General features: G+C 39.3%; 1 protein-coding gene across 1 annotated transcript in view; it reads right to left on the bottom strand.

The window, feature by feature from the left end:
* LOC108968387 (zinc finger protein rotund) overlaps positions 1-19,947 on the bottom strand; it is a 111,592-nt gene extending 91,645 nt beyond the window's left edge. Inside the window, exons 1-2 of the mRNA XM_018932405.1 lie at positions 18,591-19,947; positions 15,054-15,653 (exon numbers count right to left, since the gene is read on the bottom strand). Coding sequence (XP_018787950.1) covers positions 15,054-15,653; positions 18,591-19,148 — 1,158 coding nt within the window. The 5' untranslated portion in view covers positions 19,149-19,947. The remainder of the gene's footprint in view (positions 1-15,053; positions 15,654-18,590) is intronic.
* Between the last annotated feature and the right edge of the window lie 17 nt (positions 19,948-19,964).

The following is a 19,964-nucleotide window of genomic DNA, read 5'->3' as shown; positions in this document are numbered from 1 at the left end:
TCGTCGGGAACCCAGTTAGGTATAGTCAAAGAAGATCACACAAGAGTCCTCGAGTGACGTTGAAAGCATTGAGCAAGGTGAATGTTATTCGGGAGCTGAGCTTGTGCCTAGACTTCTCAAACAATATACTGAGCTAATGAGCGACTCCCAAGAAAATGCATGGTAGATAAAACAACTATTAAAGCATCTTCTTGAAATCTTCATCATAGCAAGTTAGCTTCAGTAGCTCCAGTAACAGTATGTCACCGAGCTACGGGTTATACATTTCTGATTGCGAAGGTTAGTTAGGTAGGTTAGTGGGTTTAGGGGTTGTATAAGGGCTTAAAAATATGTTTGATTGAAACCGGATTTTATTTGAACGTTGAATAAATTTCTGGGTCCAAATATAGATCAAATACCCCCGCTGTCAATTTCGCAACAGCAGATCCCAAATTCACACTGTAAGAGGATAAGGAGTGTATGGACCATCCCGTATAATTTCCAGTAGTTGTCTTGAGCAGTGAAAAGGTGCACAAGAAGCCCAATAGAATATTTACACATACACATACATACATATTTACATGTTTAGTGGCAACTGATGGTTTTCTTTGAAAAATATGTAAGCTCACTGTATAAAATATGAAGCTAGTAATTTTCCGCCTTGTGATTAGATTCCTGACACCGTATCAAGCTTTCTTGTGACTAATGATTTTCTTGAAGACTGGGTCGCTACTAAAGAAATCACATTTAAAAACAGCTCGATTAGCTGTAAATGCGACCAGGACCGCTACATATTTGGTTTAATATATTTTAAGTCTGAGATTATTGTTAACAGATAATCCCACTTAAGCCCAATTTTAAGAAACACTCTTACGAAGATAATTTATAAAGTACTAGTAGGCGTGTTTTACATCAACGTAAAACGTTGAGAAATACCAGAAGATACGTCAGGACGGAGAAGGAAGTATCCATTCCGTTCGATACCAAACGTGCTTTCAGACAAGTCGACTTCATATCTGTGACTTCTTCAATCTACTGCTGGAGAAAATATTTCGAGCCGCAGGGTTTAATTGAGTAGTTACAATCCTCTACAAGAGTATAGAGCTGCTCGTGTACGCCGATGATATTGTTATCATTGGCCTCAACAACCGCGCCGTTAGTTCGGCTTTCTCCATACTGGATAAGGAAGCGAAGCAAATGGGTCTGGTAGTGAACGAAGGCAAGACAAAATGTTACCTGTTATCAAACAAACTGTCATCGCACTCGCGACATGGCTCCCACGTCACTGTTGTCAATCATAACTTTGAAGTCGTAGATAATTTCGTCTGACTTAGAACCAGTATAAACACCACCAACAACCTCAGCCTCGAAATCCAACACAGAATAACTCTTGCCATCAAGTGCTACTGAAGAATATCGCGAATATCGCGCTGTTGTAAAATCAATGATAATCGCATTAGCGGTGTCTACGAAGAAGAAGAAAACATTGGCACAAATGTTAGGATTATCCAGCAATTGGAGTTTCGGACATTCTTCAAGGTAATCTCCTGTTAGCTCTCATCTTTTATTTTTCTTCTAAATTCGAAAAAACAATTTTACGGAAGACTTATATATCTTTATGTCTTAACATGAGAAAAGGCGTACCAGTCAATCCTCAAGTTGGAGCGGATTTTGCAACTCTGTAAACATTCAGTACCGTACGTTCCCGTTAAAAAGCGAAGAGCGAAACGAAACGAAAAGAATTGTTAAAATAAATGTTTTTCTTATAGAGCCAGCCCTCACCCTGAAGATAGCATAGCAAAGAGTATATTTCGAGATAATATTATAGTCTGAAGGCGTCTGACTGCTGGAAAATGTCGTTTGTCGGACAGCGTCGAACTTCACATCAAATACTGCTATCAAATTAATAACAACGTCGAGATTATATTCGGGAAGAAACTCTCTCTCTTCGATTGAAACTCTGCAGTGGGCGAATGACCATGTAAAGAAGTATGCAAAACTTATTGGGTTTCAATAAAACCCTATTCAGGAAGACAGTTATTCGGCAGTCTTGCAAAGTTTAAGGAAATCACGCGAACAACAGCAACGATGACATCAGTGAGCGCTGCAATAAGCGCCTGCAACAGCTCACCGAAGTGACACGCACGCTAGCCATCAACAAAATAGCGGCAAGCAGCAAGCAGCAGGCGGTAAAGACACCTCAAACTCAATAACAAAAGCAACGCATTTTCACACCACCCAAAAGCAGCACAGCAAAATAAAGCCAAATGAAAGGGTGATGACGCCTAAAAATAGCGGAAAGGAATAAAATGGAAGCACTCCTGCTGGAGCTCAAAAACAACCAGCACAAAATTAAATAATTAAAACAGAAACGAAAAATCGAGGAATTGTGTGCAGCTCAGCAAAAAGTGCCGCCGTGGTAGTCGCTTTTGCGCGCTGTTTTGCCGAATTGTGAAAAGCGGTGTTGGTGACCAAAAGGCGTAAGCCAAAACTTCTATGCACGGGGTGTGCTTGTATGTGGGACCGTGCGTCTATGCATTTTTTAGCAATTTTTTCGGTTTGTTTTCTTGCAAACACAAAAATGTTATGAGAAAAAACGCTTTGAAAAGTGGTTGGAAAAAATGCCGCGAAAAAAGATGCTGCCGGGAAGCGTTAGCTCGCACTCAATGTACGGCGGCCAGTGGTCAGTAATGGAAAAAAGGCTTCCACTTTGTTGCTGCCTTTTATGCTGCGTCTTCCTACAGCGATGCCGCACTATGGCACTACTTCCCACTTCTGATAAACAAAACAGCAGCAAAACACAGAGAAATGAGAGACAAGCGCCACAGCAAATCGGCTGATTTTTACACGTTCGTTGTTTTTGTGTCGAAACCCTTAGCCGCCTTAGTTGCAGCAACAACGCATCCTACTTCAGCGCGCTTTTGACCAATACTTCATGCAATTTTTACGATTTTTCTACACATTTTTTGTGTTCGTTTTTAATTTCCTCACAGCCCGCTCTTATCCTTTTGCCGACCATTACAGCCGCAGCTTGCATGCGCAGGAGACAGCGACCCGTATCAACGCTAAGCCGATGCCTTTCGTTGTACCCTTGCTCGCCACACACACACACACACACACCCATTATATACATGTATGTATGTCTGTGTTGGTTGCCTCCTCCTCAACCGGCCGCAGTTTCTCTAGTGCACATGGGGACTAACACATTGACTTTAGTGTTGGCCGTTAGCGCGGTCAAGGAGGCGGCTGCGAAATAGAGAGTTAGGCGGAGTGGCAATAGCAGCCAGCGTTCGCGCAAAGCAAACGGCGCAAAATCAGAAAAAAATTAGACAAACTACAAAACAAAAATTTTTTTACACAACGCGCGTCGTTTGAAAAATCTTCCGAACCCTTTGCATTGCCGAGCAATACTTTGTGTGAGGTTGCTGAAGAGGCTGTGGACGGGGTTGTAACTGAGTTGTAAGGTTGTAAGCCGCAAAAGATAGCTGCAATGCGTAGGGTTGGGGTGGGCGGTGTTGTAACTGTATCAGCAGCCGATTCGTAACTATGTTACCAGTGGACTTCACCACTCCTATATTCTTCTTTCGACGCGCAAAAGGCCGCCTTAGCCAGCGGACTAGTCTCTGACACTTTGCTGTTATATATTTATTTATTTAACCCAGGGCTAATACGAGTATTGTAAAATGCAAAAAGCATTGGCAACAATAAACGTGTGATGTGTGTGTTCGCCTGCAGTTCCGAACATTTCAAGGCTTAATGATTTGCTCGCACCTGGAACCCCTTTTATTTTTTCTTTAAAATGTCTTCGCAAAATGTAGCGATCGTCATTCTACGTGAATGCACTAAAAGCTCCTCCACCTATCATGGGTTTTTAACTTGCCTGGAGCCGCTTTCACTTAACTTCAGGGCAGGGTTTCCTGGATGGACCTAATGCAGTTCACTTTCAACGCGCACTGCGTTCTGAGTTTCCTACAATTTTTTAGTCAGCATCAAGTCATTTGGCTTAACTTTTAGTGACTCGACTTCTCCGGACCGGAAAGTGGAGCTATCGTCATCTGCTTAATTAAGTAGAACTTCGAAACTCTTTAGCAAACAATTAAATTTAATTTAATCTTCTTGAAGGCATGTACTCTATAGAGAAGTATGCATTAATTTCGTCCAATAGCGATCCATTAAAATTTGATTTTCATATTTTATTGTAACTGATTTTATATTTGGAGCCTTGTAGAAATTATATAAAATGTAATAAAAGAATATAGTGTCAGACGAGTTCAACATTTATATCTTAGCAACGAATCGGATCCACGCCTTCGGTGGACTTCATAATTAAAAAAAAAAGGGTTGGACTTTCTGGTCGAAGAAATAGAAACAAGTGTCGATACTCTCTCAGAACAGCAAGTAAACATGTTACCAATATGCGAGTCTTATGTTGTGTTAATGTTCACATCGAGGCTAGTTGTATTGGTCACACTATTGTCTTGCTTTCCATTACACTTTAATTTTACGGATTACCCCCCACGCCGGCGCCAACGGTTCCATTGGAATAGAGCAACATTCTACACAGGCCCGCTCATTTCATTTCATTGCCGCGTTGCAGCCGTGAAAGTAAAACAAAACTTTCTCTAAACCCCACATGTATTGCGTTTTCATGCCACCCACATCCCACCCAGCGCCGAGTGGCTCCCGACTAACCACCGCTTTCGTTGCCGCGTTGCTTTGTTAGCGAGCTGTGTCCTTTCGCCATTAATTTGCACCTCACTCTTTCTGGTTACATCAGAAACCTTTTTTTTTTTKCCTTTCCGCCACGACGACCCGTGTACATCTCCTTCCACAGCTATTGGCAGGGAGGCAAACCTTTTTTTTGTGTTTGATGAACAATTTTTTCGCATTTCTTTTAGAAAATTTTTGTGTTTTGCTCATCGAGCATTCACTTTTTGCGCGCGTCCAACGCTCCATACCATGCATTTTCATTCATTTGGATTTTTTCTCGTTTAAAAACACCAAGATTTTTTCCTCGTTTTTTGTTATTTTTGTTGCAAATGTTTTTTGTTAGCATTTTCGTTGGCAACGCTAACATTTTTTTGCCTGTCTGGTTCTATTGATTTTTTCCAGCAGCAGCAACAACATTTTTTTAATGAACGCAATACAAAAACAAAAATTGCTAGAATTGTGCATGCAACAACAGAAGTGGCAGCAACACGCAGTTACACACACACGCACACATTTATAAATTGCCAAAGCAAACAGGCAGCACGCTCGACATGTGCATATATCCACAACAACACCACCAACAACAACAAAATCGTACCGTTTGCCAATGCAAGCCTGTCAGCTGACAGCAACAAAAACCAAAAAAAAAAACGACTGTTTTGCCGCCACTTCCACTAACACATCCTATTGTTGCTGTTTTTGTTGCTGTTGTTGTTGTTGTATGCCATTCTATAGGTTTGAGGTTAGAATTTGGATTTTTTGTCGCCCACTCCGTGACACATCGTGTGCGCTCTTTCTCGTTCTCTCTTTCGCTCTGTCCTCGGTGAGCGATGTCACCCTCTTTCTCTTCGGACTACCACAACACTCTATTTGCATTTGCACAAAAGTTTTGTGAAAAATTCTACGAAAACAAAAATTTAACACATTCAGCACTTTAATGTATTGGAAATTGGCGGTTTTGTGGCCTCCCGCCATCCACAGTGGAGCAGGCGCATATTTCGCGCCAGTTGGCTAATGTAGTTATTATTTTTGAATCTTTTTGCAAGCTGTAGAATTTCAGTACAGCCCTGTACAGCAATTGGAGCTTTCTGGAAAATAACGGTTACAGAAAATGTTCCTGTTTTGCCTCATAAAGCCGCTGATTAAGGTGTGTATACGAAATTAAATTGTTGCCATCGCAATTTCCACAATAAGAAGCTTCGTAAGGCGGTACCAATCCTTTGATCTATAAAGAAGCCTATCATCAATTATGCGAAATTAGTATTACCTCAGCCAAGTACTTTCGAAAAAAAAAACACAATACAGGAAGTGATGTGTATAGTAGCAGCGAGAAGGAAGGAAAAGGTTTTGATTACCTTTGAGCATGGAAATCACATAAATGGAGGTTAGGTATGTAGTTCCCCCATACTAGTTCAGCAATCAGAGCCTTTGAGCATTTGATGTCACTATATTAGTGAATGTATCGGTAAAACAAAGGAAGAGCTTTTCGTAGCCACCGAAAATGTCTCACAATTACATTGAATGCTTCTGTAAAATGCACTCAAAAAGCAAAGACGTTGAGAGTATTGTCATAATCTCTTAATAAATCATTCCTATCTTGGTATATCTTTCTCGGTTATCAAATATTTAAGTGACAATAATTTTTAAAATGTTTGAAAGTATAAAATCTCCAAGGAATGAGCAATGAATGCATGAATAGGTGTCAAACCTGGCCTCTGTAAATTCTTCTTCTCTTTACAGGATTTTCCATTAGACTTCCATCCTCGCATACTTCTTGCTAAACTAGAATTAACAATTTCATGTGACTGTAATTCATTTTGTGCGAAATCAATTAACTTAAAATGTTCTGTTCTGGAAAACGCAGTTATTCACTTCACCTTAGTTACAACATCAGTGTTGTTGTTTTCCAAATTAAACGGTATTTATTCTTCCATTGATTCATATTTCACCCACTTTAATTTCTTTGCCAAAGTGAGTTTAAACAATAAAAGAAAAGAAATGGAAATAAACAAGAAGGAAGAGAATTCGCAAGATGATTGGCATGTGAGTGCCGCTGAAGGCAGCTGCAAACAGTTGACTACGTAACAGTGAGCCAAGGAGTATTTTGGGACAATCAATCTCTATTTAAATCAGTAAAATTAGTTAAGTACAAAAAAAATATTAACTTCAGCTGCACCGAAGCTAATATACCCTTCACAGATATATTTCGTTTAGTAACTATGTGTTCAGTTTGTATGGAAGCTATATGCTATATATTGTTACCTTAAGCAGTAATCCATGTCAAATTTCGTGAAGATACCACATCAAATGCGAAAGTTTTCCATACAAGCCCTTGATTCCCATCGTTCGGTTTGTATGGCGGTTATATACTATAGTTAACCGATCTGAACAATTTCTTCGGAGATTAAATTGTTGTCTAAGAAAATAATCTATACCAAATGCCGTGAATATATCTTGTCAAACGCAAAAGTTTTCCATACCAGCACTAGATTACGATCATTCAGTTTGTGTCGCAGCTATATGCTATAGTTAACCGATCTGAACAATTTCTTCGTATATTACATTATTATCCTATAAAATAGCCTGTGCCAAGTTTTGTGAAGATACATTGTCTAATGTGAAAGTTTTCCATACAAGAACTTGATTCCGATGTTTCAGTTTGTATGGAAGCTATATGTTATAGTGGTCCGACATCGGCAGTTCCAAGAAATGAGCAGCTTATTGAAGAGAAAGTGACGTTTGCAAAATTTCAAAACGATAACTTAAAAACTGAGAGACAGACAGACGGACGTGGCTAAGTCGACTCAGCTCAACATACTGATCATTAAATGTATACTTTGAAGAGTATCCCATGCTTCCTTCTGGGTGTTACAAACTTCTTGGTAAACTTAATTTACCCTGTTCAGGGTATAAAGATATAATTAAATATCGGTGAAAGCAAGTTACAGAATTTCATATATGTAGATATAGGGAGCTAAGGAAATTAATCATGAAGCAGCTGTAGATGAGTAGTACCGTGTCGCAGTGGAAAGAAAAGAGGCTGCCTATCTCGCAACGTTACAATCGACCACAACACGTGCGGGATGGGATAGATACCGAGAGTTGAAGAGGGAAGCGAGACGCGTTTGCAGACAAAAAAAGAGAGATGAGGAGATGCGTGAGTATGAAGAGCTTGACATGCTGGCCGACAGGGTTTATGCCCGAAAATTCTACGATAAGATGCGGCAACTAACATAAGGTTTAGATCGGAGCATATTATTTTACAACCTCCAAATTAGTTCTAGTAACCGATTACTGAAATTATGGAGGGAACACTTCTCCAACCAGCTGAACAGCAGAGAAAGTATAACACCTTGAGATGGTGAACGTGACTTCACAATCGATGATGATGAAACAAACGTTCCCTTTCCGGACCATGAATTAGTGCGAATAGCAGTTACCCGTCTGAAGAACAACAAAGCGAATGAGCCAATGTTTTGCCGGCAGAGCTATTGAAATAAGGAGGCAAAGAACGGAAGAGGAGCATGATGAAAGCATGCCCGACGATTGGAATTTAAGTGTGCTCTGTCAATTCCACAAAAAGGAAGGCCCCTTAATTTGCGCCAACTACCGTGGGATAAGTCTCCTCAACATTGCATATAAGGTGCTATCGAGCGTACTGTGTAAAAGATTAAAGCCCACCGTCAAGAAACTGATTGGACCTTATCAGTGTAGCTTTAGACCTGGCAAATCAACAACTGGTCAGATAATCACCATACGTCAAATCGTGGAAAAGACCCGTGAAAATAGAATCGACTACACCACCATTTCGTTGATTTCAAAGCTGCCTTTGACAGCACAAAAAGGAGCTGCCTACTTAAACTGACGTTGAGCAACATCAAAAGCTCCGTCAAGGTCGGGAAGGACCAAAAGACCGAGTTTTATACCGAACGAGGTTTCAGACAAGCCGACTCCTTATCTTGCTAATTCTCCTGGTGAAAATAATTCGAGCTGTAGATCTGAATAGAGTTTTAAAGTGGGTTCTAAGAAGATATGAGCGGAGAGAAAATAAGAAGAAAATGGTCGTTTAATGGATGTTAATTTCTTGATTCTCTGAAATTGGTATTTCAAAACTTACAAAAGTAACATCCCAATAGACGCCTATATCACGATAAAGCTGGGAACTTGAGACTCGTAGAATTAAAGAATCTTTTGAAATACTGCAACTATATATTCTCTTATATATTGACAGCGTCAAGATAATTTCATATTAAACTTGTGTGGTTGTCTGAGAATAGCGGTACCGTCGGAAATTGAAGAGCTGATGACCTTTCTAATTTTTATCAAATTGGACCAAGCAGAGGTTTCCCTTCCCCTGTACTCGGGTTCTTGATCTATAGACATCGCACGAGATCAGAAACCAACACTTTTTGGGTTGCGGAAGCCTTTTGGCCTAGAACTGCTGGCCTTAGCAAGGCTTACATCGTCTCAATGACAGACCTACTAACTGGGCACTGTCCAGTTTGCAAGCACGCAGTAATAGTAAAGATTTTGGAGGAAGCAACTTGTCAAAAAGCTCGAAACTAAAAACTTTCTTCTCAACTATCCAACTTTTGCTGGACTACGGTTGAAGCATCTCGGTACCTATACTTTTTTCGAACTCGATAAATTAGCTGGAATCGATATTAGCCGCCTCAATAAATTTGTGGTAGGCTTTAGGTGTTTTGTCGATACACGACGGTCTTTTTAATCCATACCTATTATTTCTGGACACTGCAACTGATAAGCATCTCCAGCAGTTAAGCGCGATTAACCGTTCGAGAAATCAGCCTATTTACCCAACCTGTCTGCTATGCTGTCGTGAGGTGACTATGATCTTTGATCAAATGCCTCGTATATTAAAATCGCGAAAGAGGATACCTTTTCATATGGTTCTGAAACCCTTACCAGATCGAGGCTGCAATTTATAAATATTTTTTATTATTGATAATAGAGCAAAGTGAACCTGTTTTGAGCGTGACATTGATTTGACATTCAGAACAGACTTAGTGAATTAGAAAACAACAAAGGACTCAAAGAAACGTGATTCTCACTCCAATCTAGAGATTAATGAAAAGAAAGAGTCAAAATGTGGTCAGTATTCGAAGATTCAGGCTTTAGCACTAAAAGCAAACCCTCACACGTACATAAATAGAGGCAGAATTTCAATTCGCCCTTAACAAGGCAACAAAACAAACAACAATTACCGGTAGAAAGCACAAGATGCAACGCCGATGGTTGAGCGAAAATGGGACTAAGCGTAAAGAAAAGTGAAGAAGCATAACTGGTGAACGCCATACAGAATGTAAACAATGCTCGATATGATGAATATAAAGTAGACACGGAGTTAGAGAACGTAGGAGTAAACTTCGATTTCTTCATGTGGTCATAATTTACCGTTTGCTTTTATTTTGCTGATAATTTGTTTTTTACACTCTTGCACCATGCTGCTATAGAGTACAATAGTATTGTTCACTTAGCGCTTGTTTGTGTCACCTAAAACTAATCGAAATAGTTCTAGGATTATATGTACACGACCAATAGGACGGAGAATAGCTGAATTTTCACTGGATGTTGGTGGATGAAATTGAGATATCTTGAAGAAATTTGGTGCATTTCGAAGACGGTTCTCGAACCATTGCCACGCCGACAATGTGCCTCTAATGTAAAATATATGAAGTTGGCTGAAAATTAAAAAAAAAGTAGACGTAGGCCCGCCGTATAATGGTTTTGATGAGTATATCCCAGCGCAAACCATTAAAGGTATTTCAACGCGACTTGCTGAGAGGAAGTCCTTTCAGCACATCTATGAAAATGTCCGATAACTCAACAAATAAAAACATCAAAGACATGCGATTTGACTCAATAGATGGTATCAAAATTGTAGAATGGGAGTGGCACCGTCCACCCTTAGGTGAACTATTATTTACCACATTCGTGTGTCCATTTTCTATACTTATACAGAATTTTAAGTTTCCATATGAATCTTTTACTTTAGTTGTAGAATATAAATAATGCGCAGATTAAGTTGATCTTGAGTCAAAAGTGTCTGCAAGGCATGCCGTCTCACGTTCAATAATAGTCTAAATCCAACAAAAGCTTTTCAATTCTTTCAAATCTTCAGATACCGAACAAGATGTCAATACTTATTACCAAAAATAACGGTAAATTTATGGTGTATATTAGTGAAACTTAGAGAGGTTCCTTTCTTGGTAATAGTGTGATCTTGAGTCTTTGAATCTCCAGCTGACCTTATGCCACATATACCGTCTTTTATAACAGTAAACACTTTTATATTGATAAAGATAGGAGACATTTTAATGATATTAAGTTAATGTCTTTCTTAAGGGAGTAGTACGGTAAAAATTTTTCAGAACATCGAACAAATTTTTTTTGCTGTTTTGATTACTTTAAGCCCTTAATAATAATGTAGAAACCTTCCTTTTCTTTTGACTCAGATGTTAACAGAAATTTTTTTAAAAATGAGATCCGCCGCAAGGTGTCGTGCGCTCATATCGCAAAACTGGCGATCTTTAAACGCGTTTTTCTCGAAACAGTGTTTTTGAACTGGTACCCACGATTTCAATCTTTTTGGCACATTTGTCTATTTCTTTTTGGAATTTTCAGTAAAGCTTGCCTATCTAGTGACCTATGATCATTGTTAATAGATATTCGACAACATTATAACACAATTAATAACAAAAAACAGGCGAAAAACACAAAAAGAAATTCAAATTTGCACTCTTGGTTTATTTATCAGTGAGTTGTTTCAGTCGAACGTTATTAGACAGCTATTCATATATACTCTAAAATAAAATTTATCCCATTTCAGGTCATCCACAATGGAGAAATAGTGGGTACCACTTTAAAAGTTGGCTTCTTCCGGTCATCAAGAAAAATTAAAAAAAAAAAACAATTTTTTTTGTTTGTACTGTAAAATAACATATGAAAAATCTGAACCCTCAAATAAAAATTTGTGTGAAAAAAAATATTGAAAAAGGTTGCTTTTACAATGCTACCCGATTTATCCCGAAATATAAATACACCAGACAAACAAACTGTGATACTAAACGAGTCAATGATTATAATATTCAGAATTTCGAAAGTTACCAAATTTTATTGTAAACCATTGCGTTTCTTCAGAATGCATACGTGTATTGAACTCTGACGTAAAATTTGCTAATATAATGTTTTAGCACCATTTGAATTTCCCCGGCTTTGAATTTTTTAATTTTCGAAAGTATGAAATATTCGGTTACACCCGAACTTAGCTCTACCTTACTTGCTTTTTTTGGTTTGACCAACTCATGAATATTGTGGAAGGTCAGTCAAGCTATTGTCATTGCCGCTTGAAGGCAGTGCACTTTTAAAGGAACAGAACACACAACTAAATTTACGCATACATACATATGTGCACTTGCTCCGTTGTGGGCCACTCTAGAGTGTTTGTATCGGGTCTGTTTCGATTCATTAAGAATTTGCTCTTCTTTGCTTCATGCTTGCTTGAGTACTTGCGTACTCAGTATTCTTCTCTAAAATGAAGTGTTCAATATCGTTTGGGTCTCGAGTAGGATTGTCAAAATTACAGGCGTTGCCGACACTGACCTGGATTTGATGAAATGTTGATAATACCGAACTTTAACGCGTTACAATTAGTAAACATTTTAATACGGAATATTTTACTATGATAATCATGCAAAAAAATTTCAAGCCGTTAATTACAAAAGATCTAAACTATAACAACAAACTATAACTCTAACTCGTAACAAAGTGAACATTCTGTATGCCAGTGGCGAATTCAGAGGGGAGAAATGGGGGATATTTCCCACTGGCGGCAGAACTAAAAGTGGACAAAGAAAAGRGRAGAACCTGCCGACARCGAAACSCCAAAACACYGAACATTTGGACTTACGAAAGATGTGTGCAYGGTTCATCGATCGACGCTTGTGACGACGTTTATTTGACCAAAAATSACATTTTAACCATTAACAATCCCCCGTATTCAMCTGATATGGCAACGTGTGACTTCTTCCTTTACGGAAAAATGTATTTGCCTATGAAATAAAAGCGTTATGCAGACGTAGAGGTCATTCAAAAGGCTTGCACCGGCATACTGGCGGCCATACCGGCCAACGAGCTAAAACACTCGTTCCACATGCTAAGCTGTATTGAAGCAAAAGCAGGCTATTTTGAATAAAATTAATTGATTTTGCCGGAAAAACCATTTTTTCTTTTTTTTTTAAGTCCAGTTCACTTTGGAACATAGCTTGTATATATGCACGTTTTTAAGGTTTAACTACCAAAAAGTTTAGTTATTTTTTGACTCTCCATGGATATATATGTACTTAACTTCCAACATTCTCAATCAAAATCTTTAATCTAGAGTGTGTAAAGATTAAACAAAATAGTTCACTCTGTGTTGTAAGCATCACCCTAATGACCGTTTAGATGTTACATCAGAAGCTCAATTCCGCCTGTCTGCATCTCGCCTTGAAGCTGACAGAAAATATTGACGCTGAGAAAACTTACTTAATTTGCGCGGAAATTACAAAGCATAATGAGGAACCTATAAGTATATATAAACGGACAACGGTGTATATTGTTGTAACGGGTGGTCCACGTAGAGGTTCTTTTTTCAATAGCCATTTTTTGATAGATCAGCGTTTACAATTCTTTCAACGTATTACGAAAATTCACGTCCTATAAAGAATGTATTTCGCCCGTTTCCCTCAAATTATGGTCAACATAAGCGGCCTACTAAGCGTACTATTCGCAACACCATCACCCATCTTGAGACCCAGCATTCACTTTTTGATACCATTCGTCCGAATAAACCACGTCCAACACGCATTGAAGAAGCTGTAGCTGAGAGTGTACACGAACACCGAGGATTCGTTTGGTACTGTTCGAAGCAATTCGGACTGATGCATGAAACGACTTGGCACATTTTACATCGAGATCTAAAATTGTAAGCGTACAAAATTCGTATCGCTTCGCTCTATGTGTTATTGCAATGTTCCGAGAAAATCCGATCTTTTAGAGCCAAATTCTGTTCAGCGGTGAATCCAATATCAGGCTCAATGGAATAGTAAACAGCCAAAATGCCGCATTTGAGACGAAGAGCAACCTAAAGAGATTCAATATCTGCCATTTCATCCAGAAAAAACAGCGGCTTGGTGTGGTTTGTGAGCCGCTGTAATCACCGGTACATATTTCTTCAAAAATGACGGCAATGAGAGCGTAACCGTCAATGATGAATGTTATCGCCCCATGATAACCGACCATTTGACGACTTGAATTGAAGCTCGTGATCTCGGTTTATTGAGAGAACACTTCGGTAAGGAGATCATTTCATGTTTTGGACCGGTCGATTGGCCAACAGGATCGAGTGATATCACACCGTTAGACTTTGTGGCGATATGTAAATTCTAAAGTCTATGCGGACAATCCCGCTTCCATTCAGGCTTCCGGGCAAAGCATCACGCGTGTCATTCGACAGTTACCAGTCGAAATGCTCGAACAAGTCATCGAAAATTGGACTCACGAATGAACCATCTGAGGCGTAACTGCGGCCAAAAATTTCAAATAGATAATCTTCAAAATATAAAAGAATGTGCTTTCGAAGGATAGTAAAAATGTTCCATTAAATTTTAAGTGGCAGTAATTTTTTTTAAGGTACTGATATGGTGCACCCTATATTATATCTGAAGCAACAAGATGTGGAAAGTTCGTCGTACTTTACAAAAAATACTACTTCGTGGTCAACATCAACTGAAGGACAAAGTTTCTTAACTTTAGCTCACGTTCGTCTCTTCTATACTTGGTTTGTGAGCAAGAGAGTTAAAACAAATCAAAAAATATTAAATTATTAGTAAAGGCATAGTTTTAAAATGCAAGCATTTTAATTACTTGACAGCTTCAATTTTTTTGTAGACACGGCTTTGAAAATTTAGCATTAAAGGGAACTGCAGACTACTTAAGGCAGTGAAGAATGCCAGAATATTTGGCTGAGTCTAAGACAAAGGACGGTCTACATCTTACACGAAATTGGAGTAAATACGATTATTATTGCTTTGAGTAACAGAGAACCTTTTAGATATGCGACTTAATATGTGCAACTACATAAATATTTTGCCGATTGTTTGGCTGGGGAATTTAATTTTGGTAAATGAACTTATAGGTAATTGGAAAATGTAACGAAACACATTCGCTACCCATTAACTACTGGAACCGTTTAACTCTGCTGACAAACGATTATAAATCCTCTTCGACAAGGAAGCTCACACAAAACGTATATATGCATGTAAAGTCATAAACCATAATCATAACGGAGTATAAATACTTACATCGACATTACCATTCCACATGTAGTGCATGCCGACACCTGTCGGATCGTGATGCGTCTGCCCGGTCATATGTTCGGCCATAACGGCACTCATCCAATGCACTAAGCCCTGTGTGGGGTTTTGCCCCTGAACCCCGCCAATCGGCATGGTGGCAGCGACGGCTGCGGCCGCGCTTGCTGCTGCTGTTTCCGACGCTGCACTGACCGCTGTAGGCGAACTGGGTGTCGAGCCGGTCGAATGCAAACTTTGATGCTGATGCTGATGTTGTTGCTGTGATTGTTGTGAATTGCTTAGGTGGCTTGCCGACGAGGAGTTGTGTTGTTGTCGCTGTGTTGGAGATGACAGTGGTTGTTGAGCGGGCGACTTTAGCGTGCTCTCGAAATTGTGTGTGGCTTCAGCAGCGACAGCGGCGTGCAAATCTAAACCGCCGACGGGAGGTGTCGGTGTGGCCGAGCCGGAAGACGGTAAAAGGGCAATATGTGAAGACGTGTGATTTATAGCAGAACCAGTGGTGCTGGTCGGTGTCGCTGTATTCGCTTGCGCGGCTATTGCGCTCGGCGGTGTGACAGCTCCCAGGGGCCAGGAATAATTGTTAGGCTTCTGCGAATAAAGAACAGGGAAAATGGTGACTGAAGTAATATTTGTTTAAAACCATTATTGTACACAATATATGTGTTTTAACTTAACATATGACGATCTAGCTTCTTATATTTATTAAAGTTGATAAATCGCAAAAGGCTGTGAAGAATGATACATATTGATTGCGAATCTTTGTCAGGGAGTACAGAAAATTTGACTATGGAGGCGATAGCTTGGGCAAAATTAAGACATTTTATGAAAATTGGAACTTAGGAACTGCGCTTACGTTGTTAGTTCAAGTTTAAGAGGGCCTTGTGAAACCAGACAACAATATTGTATTTGGAAAAACTTAAATTATATACTTCCCAGAAAGCACAAGCTTACTTGCGCTGAAGCAAAAACCAAGCGGGGTTTTCGTTGTTCCGTAAGCAACTGTATAGCAGAGGTGTGAAGCAGATGAGGTAGTCAGATCGGATACAACCGTAGAATTAGACTTTGAAAAATAGGGAATTTATATGCCTTTGGCTACTTACATATTACTAAGTTTTGTCGACAAATATGTTATATGTAGATATAGAGGCTGAGCTTCGCTGAAGTCAATTCATAACTTGCTCATCAAACAGGTAAACTTGTCATGAATGGACACACATGACGAGTACTCATGAGAGTGTTAACAAGACACTATTTAATGATACTTGCAGACTGAGAATACAACACAATGACTATTGTAGAAGCTGCTCAGAGGAGAATAGTATACAGGGTGTGTGTGCAAAATAATTGGTCTGATTTTCTTTCACCGCGACTGTACTTCCGTGCGCACCGTCTGGATTCGGTAGTGATCGTGCCTAAATAACGAGCGGCTGGTTAGTTGCCTCCGAGCACGTGGAAAGTCAGAACAAACATTTTCGCGAAACATGTTTCTATGAGTGGTGCAAGCCGAAAAAGCAGGGTTCGTTAGAGCAGAGGTACGCGATTAAATTCTATGCAAAGCTCTCTGATATGATGAATGTTGCTTTGGCAAGAAGTTGCGTATTTCGGTACCACCAGGCCTGTTTGGAGGGCCGGGAGAAGGTCGCGGATGAATACCGTGCTGTGAGACCTGCGAACACCTACAATGTGACACGCTTCGCAAAGTTTTGAACTCAGACCATCGACTAAGTATTAGTTTGGTCAGATGTTAAATTTGTCAAAATCTGTTCTTCAAGATATTGTGACGGAGCACTTAATCATGCGCAAGGTGTATGCGAAGGTGGTCCCAAATTTGCTCATTGACGACCAGAATTTGCGGCGAGTGGAAGTGTGCTAAGAAAATTAACACATGTGTGACAGTGACGACCAATTTTTGAATAACGTACCCACAGATGACGAGTCATGGATCTTTGAGTATGATCCAGAGACAAAGAGGCAATCTTCTGAGTTTTGAGACGACTGAGGGGATCCAAGCAGCATGCACCTCGGCTCTCAAGGCTATTCTGGAGAATGCCTTCCCTGACGCTTTCACTGCTTGGAAATGGCGCTGACACCGCAGCATCGATGCTGAATTTGACTATTTTGAAAGTTTTTAAAGAATTGTAAAGATTGGTTCAATAAAATTTTTTAAATCAGCTCAGTCTCTTCTGCACAAACCCTGTATATAATAGTTTGTCAAAAAAGTTTTGCGGTATTTCTTGCGGCATTTTTATTGAAATTTCAATTAAAAATTTGTTTGATGACTCATGCCCAGCTCTTGACCGATGCTACGGCTGCTACTATGCTGGTCTCTTTCGACAAGTTCAGCGGTTTTATCACAATTTTCGACGACAGGCCCTCCGGAGCGTGGCGCAACTTCGACCACCTCTACACCAGAACGAAAAAGTTAAAACCATCACTGTGCGGTAGAAATGGAAACTGTATCGGATCCACAAACTGCACAAATTTTGTTGGCGGCTTGAGATGCATTTTTGCCTTTATCGTAGTAGTACTGTTGCTCTCAGCGAAAATACCGCAAAACTTTTTTGACAACCTAATATATAGGTTCAGGCTGCTGGAACTCTGGGACGACATGTGATATAGGAGGGGGCACAATAGACCCTAGGTCGCGGTGCATTACCTCATAATACTATGTATCTATCTATATATTTACATAGGTTAGCAACCTTCGAATGCAAAGCTTTCTTTAGCACATAATTGCAACTATTCTTGACGACGTTTCAGATGTTCGGATATAACTTTTTGTACTGGCGAACTTTATGAGAAGACATAATAAAGGCTTAGGCGCGTCGTTAGACATCCACTCTTCCCACCTTCCCATCGTTCATATTTGGACTTTCAGTGTCGCTGTCCATCCAGTTGGCATACGTATACGTTGGCATATGTATATGTATATATGTATATCTTTTAATATATAGGATATCTCAACTGAAGAGGTTATATAATCTCAAGCCAAAACCAATTTAATGGGTTCAAAATAGCAGACCATTCTACTGTTCTACTTAAATTTTCTAAAATCTTCAGCCACATCGAACTATACCGCACAAGTTCTATGCTTACATAGTGTATATACTCTTTTTCCCTCCGAATTTATTAGATTAATTTAAATATAACTTTAAAGCTTTTGTTAAAGAAGTACACAAAATGTTAAACCCCTACACATAATGTCATTAATACTAAGTTAATACAATGGTAATATTATATTAGGTGGATCTAACATATCCTATCCCTCTATATTTGCAATCTACAAGGTATGATATTTCATTGTGAGAATTATACCACCGCAACTAGAAAATACTTGTCTTCAAGTCAAAGGAAAATCAAACGCGTGCAGCTAGATTTAAAAGTCACCAAGCCGTCTACCCCAGAGTAGCAAAACTCTTTATAGAACAGATGTCAGGGTTAGATCACACTCTATCAGCTTAAAGTCGGGCTTACATAATACTCGTATATTCAAACTTAAAACTAATTACTCTTGCAACAACTAACATGATTGCTAACGCTTGCGCTGTCATTTGAGTCCCCGGCCACCTCGCCGGGCAGTTCCGCTGCGACAGCGCTGCGTTGAGCTGCAGCTGCAGCCGCTGCCGCAGAGAAGAAGAAATTACGTGAGAAATGAGCAGTATTGGTGGATTCAGCACGCTTGGAGACTGCCGGCGATTTACGCTCGTACTCGACTTCATTTTCATATAACTGTTTTTGTCGCTGCAGATGATGTTGTTGCTGCTGCTGTTGCTGCAAAGCCGCAGCGCTCACCAGCAAACTTTTGTAGAAATCTGCCGGCATTAAGAACGGTGTCGCTGCTGGGGTTGGTGTTCCTGCATTTGGTGGCGGCGTTGACGTGGAGTCTACACACTGAACGGGGCTCTTGCAGCCGCTACTGCCGCGGCGCCTTCTATGACGCCACGTGCACAACTCTTCCGCATCGGCCAACTGTTGCGCCGAAGCGATGTTGTGGCTGCTGGCCAAAGACAAAATGCGCTGCGTATCATTGCGTCGCAGGAGAGTGCCAGCGCAACAGTTCATTGTGTTGGGTGACATATTCATTGTTTGTTATGTGTGCGGGGCGAATACTTTCTGCGCGCCTTCAAGTATGCTAAGCAGATACATGTGGAACAAAAACAATTAAAGCTTTCGCTTTCAAGCGTCAAAGTTTTGCTCAATAAATTGCTGCAGATTTGTTTATGTTGCTTTTCATATAATAACGTCCGCTATTTCCGGTTGCTCGCCTTTTCAGTTGGTTGTTTTTCAGATTTACTCGCTTTTACTTGAGTTTGGCTTTATTGTTTTTAATTGTTAAAAAAATATATTTTGTCTTGACTAATTTATCTTGTGGTGCAGAGCATCATTGAATCATGAGTGCTTTGGTAGTTTTTGTTTTAATTTTTTTACGAATTTATTTATAGAATTAGTTAAAATTTTATTTTCGATCTTCTTGAAATTATTTGAATTAAAATATTTATTTCTAATTATTTTTTCGATTACTAAGGTTTAGGAACTTTGTTTGCCCTGCAACAATCTCATATTATTTGCAAAAAGTTTTTTGCTTTAGTGTTTTTCTCGCGGTTTATGTTAATTTGGCTTTATTTTATTAATATTTTTTTCAATGTAAAATTACTGTTTATTTGTTTATTTGAAATTTCTTTACCTTACTTTATGCCTTTGTGCTCACTTTTTTATTTTCTATGATAATTTTTTTTCCAAATATGTGCGTTTCGCTTTTCTATAATCCATTTTATTGCTACATTTTCACACTTTAGTATTTTTTATGTAACTTAAATATTTAATACACTTATTTTTTTTACCACATTCAAACTTCACAATTTTTACGATAGAATTTTAAAAACTATATTTTTTTATTTT

The sequence above is a fragment of the Bactrocera latifrons genome, unplaced genomic scaffold, assembly GCF_001853355.1.
Source record: "Bactrocera latifrons isolate USDA-ARS-PBARC rearing strain unplaced genomic scaffold, ASM185335v1 scaffold_103, whole genome shotgun sequence".
Taxonomy (NCBI): Eukaryota; Metazoa; Arthropoda; class Insecta; order Diptera; family Tephritidae; genus Bactrocera; species Bactrocera latifrons.
This window is presented reverse-complemented; position numbering and strand designations above follow the sequence as displayed.